Here is a 6,603-nt window from a genome sequence, read left to right on the forward strand (position 1 = left end):
CCCACGCCAACGCCATGCCCCCCGCCATGGGCGCCTCCGTCAACGACGCCCTCAAGAGAGATAAAGATGCCATCTACGGGTAGGTGCCGCGCAGGGCTCCGCGCAAGCTGCGCGGGATGGAGCGGGGGGCAGCGCGGGGAGGGCAAGGGCGGGATGGGGAGCGCTGCGCGGAAAAGGGCCGCGTTCTTAGTTTGTTACTGCTTTGGGAGGCGGGGGCGAGAGGGTTGGGGTCCCCCCGGCTATGGGGAGCCGCGTGGGATCGGGGAAAAAGGGGCTTGCTGGAGGGGCGGCAGGCATCACCGCGGGAGGAGGAGGAGGCGGAAAATAATATTCCCAGGGCACAACCTGCGCCCGGTGGTAAATCTGTGCACGGAGTTTTGGAGCGGGGAGTTTGGAGAGCTTTGCCCAACTTTCCACCTTATTCGTCTTTCCATGTGCTGAGAGAACTCAAGATCTGCTTCTCTCAAGACTTTTTATTTTAAAATTTTCTTTTAGTTTTCTTTTTTTAAAAAAATCTTTTATCCGACAGCATTTAATGTTTCTCAATGTGGCAACTTGTTAAGCAGTTTCTAGGCCGTTGCGCTGCGAGCTGGGCACAGATGCTTTTAAAATGTATCTGCCTAGCTGGAGTTTGAAGCGAAGTTGAAGAGCCTTTAAAAATCACGCTTAGGACAGTGAGGAGAAGGGGGAGGAAAATAAAATTCATAGAGTTCGGTTTCTGTGTCGGTTTATTAGAAATCTGAAGGGTTGGTTAAAAGTCGGTGGTGTACGGTACCCAGAAGGGAAAAAAAAAGTATGAAGCCCTGGGAGGAAAAAAAAAATGAACTCCCTGTTATAAATATACATATATATACATGTGTGTGCGCCCACGCTTATTTATTTATTTAAATTATTAAACGGGCAAGGGAACCAGATGCCCACGCTGCCTTTCTCTCGGGGAGGCTTTCCAGGCTGGGATTGCCCAGGAGCACCTGGTTTCCCCCGCGGGCCGGCGGCTGCGGAGCCCCGGGGGCGGAGGGCCGGGCAGGCCGTAGGGAGCCAGCCCGGCTTGGCCAGTGGGTCGGAGGTCTGTTGGGTGGGTTTAAGGGCTTTTTCTTCTATCTTTTTTTTTTTTTTTTCATTTGGATGATGATTTTTTCTTTTTATGCTTTTCTGTTGGTTTGGGTTTGTTTTTTCCCCTTTCACTCCCAGCAAGTCCTCCAGCGGAAAGCGGGAATTAAAAGCATGAGAGAGGCAGAAGTGTATGCCCAGGGATTTTAATTTTTTCTATTTTTTTTTTCCTAAAGACAAGGAAAGTTAATTCAAAATGGCTGCTGGAACCGGCTTGGGTTTTATTCTTGGCTTGTCCTAAGGTTGTATTAACAATATCTGCGGCCAGACAGTGCCGAAAGGCCGGGGAGATGCCGGGCTGCCGGCCCGCCGGGCGGGGGGACGGGACGCTGCGGGAGGCGGCGGGGGGTGCCGGAGCCCCCTCTGTGGGTGCCCCCTTCTCGATGCATGCTGCTGTGGGACTAACTATTGTTGTGTTTGGGGTTTTTTTTTTTGTTTCGTTATGATATTTTCCCCCCCTCTGTGTGTGTGACTATTGTATTTTCTTTCAGACACCCCCTGTTCCCTCTTTTAGCACTGATTTTTGAGAAATGTGAATTAGCTACATGCACACCCAGGGAGCCCGGGGTAGCGGGAGGCGATGTTTGCTCCTCTGAGTCTTTCAATGAAGACATAGCAGTGTTCGCCAAACAGGTCAGCAAAACCGGGTTGAAAACAGTAAAAGAAAAAAAAAGAGGGAAAAAAAATCCTATCGAGAAAAACAAGTCTCTGTTGAGATAAAGATGCGCGTTTCCCCCTCCCCCCTCTCTTACTGGAAGAGGCAGAAAACCAAAACAGAAAAATCCCCAAAACCCCAACCAAAACAAAACACGAGGAAAAAAAAAAATCAGGAAATCTCGGCATTTACTACCCCCCTTAAAAAATGGATAAAGTGGAGCGGTCTGTGCCCGGCCGGGAGTTTCGCTGCGCGGCTCCCGGGAGCCGGGACGGGCTCTGCCGGGGAAGCTCCATAGGTATTTTTCAGTGTATTTGATTCACTTGCTCAAGTGTTTGGCTGATGTACTAAATCCAGCAGTCAGGGCTTTGCACGGAAGGTTACATAATGGACCCGACAGTGTAATGAAGCAAGAAATAATAATGTCTGCTTTTTCTGCTTCCATATTTCAAATCATTTTTATTATTATTTTTTCCCCCCTTTCTTACATTCAGATCCGAGCAGAGAAACCCCTCTTTTCCTCTAATCCTGAACTGGATAACTTGGTAAGAGTTAACACTTCTTCCTCTCCCCACCCCCACCCTCCCTTCCCTTCCCATTTATTTATTATTTTTTTTAAACTTCTATGTCATCTGGAGAGTTGGTTTGGTGGTGCTAAATTGAAAATTTCTCACGTGGATTTAAAAAAATTATAATTGTTGCAATGATTACTTTTATATTTACAAGTAAACATGGTGTGGTAATTGCTTGGAAGTAAAAAAATCCCATAAGGATATACATAAAGGAAAACCCCATCCAAAGAGGAGCTGGCAGGCTTGATGGTGAGCTTGCCTGCCCAAGAGGAGCGGTGGATTCATCTCCACTCTAACCAGCCCCTCCACGCACCTTTTAAGCAGCTCGATGGGAAACAGAGAGGATTACAATGGCTGGAGATGCACCAGTGGCAAATTCACTGAAAATGAGGTCGTTTCTCTCTTTCTTTCCTTCCCCCATTAAGGATAAATATTTTGCCTCCACTGTAGGAGTCCTGTACCCGCTTTCACAAAGCGAGGAGCCAATGGTGGTGTTTAGAGGGTTGTTGTTTTTTTTTTTAAGAAATGTTTATGATCCGTATAATTCAGTTGCTTCATTGCAATTGGGATTTTTTTTTTGTTAACTCTAGGTCGCTTCTCGTTAAACAGCGCACAAAGCCACCGCTATTAAATTTTAGTGTTATTGCCATAAATCAAAACAACTTTTTATTTACTACTAGAGAAAAGTCAAGCTACAAAGTGTGGCCGAGGTGGCTGTGGGAAATATCCCCAAATCCAGGAATGAGATTAATGCTCGTGTTGTTTGTGTCTTTGCAGATGATTCAAGCCATACAAGTATTAAGGTTTCATCTGTTGGAATTAGAGAAGGTAATTTTTGTCTCTCTCTCTCCCTCTCTTTCTGTCTACCTTCCCCCCCCTCTTTTCTTCCTCCTCTGTTTCAGTACTGCTGAAGTTCAGGCTTCTGGTAAATTTGCATAAATGTCTTTCTTTCTGGTAATTAGTGTCAAGACCAATCTTGGCGTCCATTTCTCTTCGCAGTTTAATTACAATTTCAGCCTCTAAAACCGAGCTCTTGAACGCCCAGGCCTTGTGTTCATTGTAATACTTTGCTGGCTTTGTATAAATAGTTGCAGTTCTGTGGTGCCGCAGATGAGACTCGAAATGGTTAGTTCAGTCAAGCCCCTGAAATTGTGATTAAAAAAAATAGATATTGTTTTTTTCTTGGTGACGGTGAAGAAGAGACTTCGGTTGCAGTTAGTTGGAAGGGGGAATCTTTTTTATTTTTTTTTTAAGAGCCATCTGCAGGTCAGGCTCAGGGCGCAGATTGTCCTGTAACATTTTGCAGAGACAAAGCAGAGTTGATAGTTCTGTCTGTCTCTTGTTCCTGGGAATATTTTACACCTCTGAGCAGAAGAAAGAGATTGCAGCCTGAACGCAGGATTTTTTTGTTGGCTGTTTTAGAAATCTTAGGAGGGAGAATGCTAATTTCTAAGCAGGCAGTGTCATCCGAGCTCACGTTAAATTGGAAGTGCACTCTGGGTTTCCTGAGGATTTTTTACGTGTTATTGATAGCTGGCCTAGAAGAGAATTCCCTTTCTCCTAAAAATAAACATTTTGAGAGGTTTTTAAATAGTTGAAAAGTTTCTCGTGAGCCTCAGTCACTTTATCTAACCGTAACTGTCAGGTTGTTCTCGCTCTACCAAAATATGTTAAAATCTGCCCATTAATAAAGGCAGCTCAGGTACAAGTCTATCAGAGCAACTGGGGATTTCAGGGCATGGATGCCTATAATGTATTTCAGTGCAGTGCATGTGGATTTTTTTTAATCCTTTTTTCTGTCCTCATACCCCTTTGGAAAGGGTTTATGATGAAATAACTGGATGAAATTAAATAGTTTACCTTAAATGTCACCCATGCAGGTCACCTCTCTAATGGCCACAGCTCCGGGAGCAGATGAATTTAACACGGGTGTTGAATATGTTGTAGCCTGTGAATCATCTTGTCACTGTCAATTTTCTGGGATATCTCTATTTTGTGAGAAAAGAAAGTTATTCCTAATTCTGGATGCGTCTAGAGGTCTCAGGGGGATAATTGCAGTGTGTTTCCCCTATTTAGGACTTTTGATGTCACAGGGGCAAAGGGGGGAGACGGGTTGCACTTGTCAATTTTACTTATGTATTCCTGATTATATTTTCTTCCTTTTTTCCCCCCCCTCTCTTCTTTCTTTTTCTTTTTTCTTCTTTCCTTTTTTTTTTTTTTTTTTTTTTCTTTTTATGTAGGTACACGAATTATGTGACAATTTCTGCCACCGGTATATTAGCTGTTTGAAAGGAAAAATGCCTATCGATTTGGTCATAGACGATAGAGAGGGCGGATCAAAATCGGACAGTGAAGACATAACAAGATCAGCAAATCTAACGGATCAGGTATGATCTCGCCAATGTCGCACAACGCTAAAATTTGTATGCAGATCGCTTGCTGGGTCACTACGCCTCCTTTTATTATTTGCATATGATTAAGTCCCTTTTAGATAAATTTCCATCGAAATGAAAATTTTTGAATAATGTGGCTATTATTGCTTCATTAAGGCTTGCTCCCAGATTCGACCTGGCGAGATGAGCTTGTAAAAGCATCGCCTGCAAACTCGACCTGTTTCTTGTCGCTTTTAATTTCTGTCTTTATTTTATTTACCCTTTCCAATAATAGAAGTGGTATCTGTGAATCACTGGCTTCTTGGTAGCTTAGGGAAGGAAGGGCTGAAGTTGTTGACCAAAATAATAATAAAATCCGAGATAGGTGGTCCAGAGAAGACAGAGAGGGTTTGAAATCTAGCAAATACTGGCTATTTTCTTCCCGTCTCTACGGTTCATTAGTCCGTCTTGTCAGTTTTCCTTGGCCGAACGCTTTTAGACTTGAGTGAACATTGCTTTGTGCACGCCTGCCTGCTGCAAACGCGCCCATTTTATTTTACTTAATAGGAAAAAAAAAAAAGGAGAAAATAAAATGGGATTCAGGTTTTAAATTCTTTTCCTTGATCTTTTAAGTTTTCAAGCCCTCTCTTTAAAGAATAAATATAGTCAAAGCCAAGCCAGCAAAGCCTCGCGTGGCTGTGACAGTTGTCCAGGTTTTGTTTGGGATGGTTCAGACCTTTAATGTCGGCTGCAGCGGGGTGGGAAATGCGGGTGAGCTGAGTGGGGAGAGCTGGCTGTCCCCTCTCCCATCCCTCCTCCTTCCACTGGGTGCAGACTGGGATCCTTGCCTTTTCATGGGAGCACCTGGGGCTAATGCAGAAGGTGTCCAGATCTAAATTAAGCTCCTGGATGATGGTAGTAACTGAGATTTGGCTTTTACTCGAGTTGGGTGAAACGGTGGGGTTTTCGCGGTTCATTTGTTTGCTCTGAACCGAGGGGTAGCAGCACTTTGCCTGTGAGAGAGGGGACCTCAAGCACATGCACAAAAAAGAAATCCCTGATGAAACCCCCCAAGTTATTTCTTCTTTTTGATCAGCTATGTAAATATAGTGTTAGGAGTGATCTGCTCCTGACTCTGGAGGTTTCCTTTTGTTCAAGCAAGGCGCAGCCAAGCAGACAGGAGTTTCCTCAGCTGCTTTGCTGTTATCACTGGCACTGTCAGCTGGGAGTTATTTTATAGATCACCGACATAAAGGTGCGTTGGTTGCATTGCAGTGTGGGCAGTATCTGAAATATTTTCTCCTATCTGCCAAAGGCTGTTGGTTTGTGACAGGGGAGGCAGGCTTGAAGGAAGGCATGAACTTTTAGAAAGGGGTTTATGTGCACATAGGTAGGTTGTTTTGAAGGATTTTTTTTCCCCAACCAGTTTTGCTGTACAGGGGAAAAGCTTGGGAGAGTGGGTGGAGGGTGGTGTGGCAGGGAGGTGCCCAGGGCTGGTGAGGATGCTCCAGGGAACCGCCGGCCCCACGCAGTGCCTTAGAGTGAGGGGAGCCCTTCAGCCAGGGTCTAGCTGAGGGAAGCTCGGCTCGCTGATGTTGAATAAAAATTGTAATCCAACAAGTCTAACTAGAAAATGGGTTTCTAAAAGCTCTGGAGTGCTGGGTACATAAAGCTATTTGAGCAAATTACAAGAATTGCTCAGGGGCACGAATGAAATCAACACTTTAATTGCCTCCAAAATGAAGATTTATACCCCATTTTCCCAACGAATCATTATTTTATTAAAGTGAAAGCTAAAGAAATGGAGCTGCAATTTTGGGGTTGTTGGGGGTCGGTGTGTTTCTCTACCAGCCCGCGCCCCCCTTTTTGTCGCCCGGAGCGCGGACATTGCGCC

General features: G+C 44.8%; 1 protein-coding gene across 1 annotated transcript in view; it reads left to right on the forward strand.

Annotated features, from left to right (window-relative positions):
- MEIS1 (Meis homeobox 1) overlaps positions 1 to 6,603 on the forward strand; it is a 106,247-nt gene that overhangs the window by 1,616 nt on the left and 98,028 nt on the right. The window contains exons 2-6 of the mRNA XM_031060949.1: positions 1 to 79; positions 1,602 to 1,743; positions 2,260 to 2,310; positions 3,115 to 3,165; positions 4,578 to 4,724. Of these exons, the coding sequence (XP_030916809.1) occupies positions 1 to 79; positions 1,602 to 1,743; positions 2,260 to 2,310; positions 3,115 to 3,165; positions 4,578 to 4,724 (470 nt within the window). The remainder of the gene's footprint in view (positions 80 to 1,601; positions 1,744 to 2,259; positions 2,311 to 3,114; positions 3,166 to 4,577; positions 4,725 to 6,603) is intronic.

This window comes from Geospiza fortis, unplaced genomic scaffold (genome assembly GCF_000277835.1).
Source record: "Geospiza fortis unplaced genomic scaffold, GeoFor_1.0 scaffold134, whole genome shotgun sequence".
Classification (NCBI taxonomy): Eukaryota; Metazoa; Chordata; class Aves; order Passeriformes; family Thraupidae; genus Geospiza; species Geospiza fortis.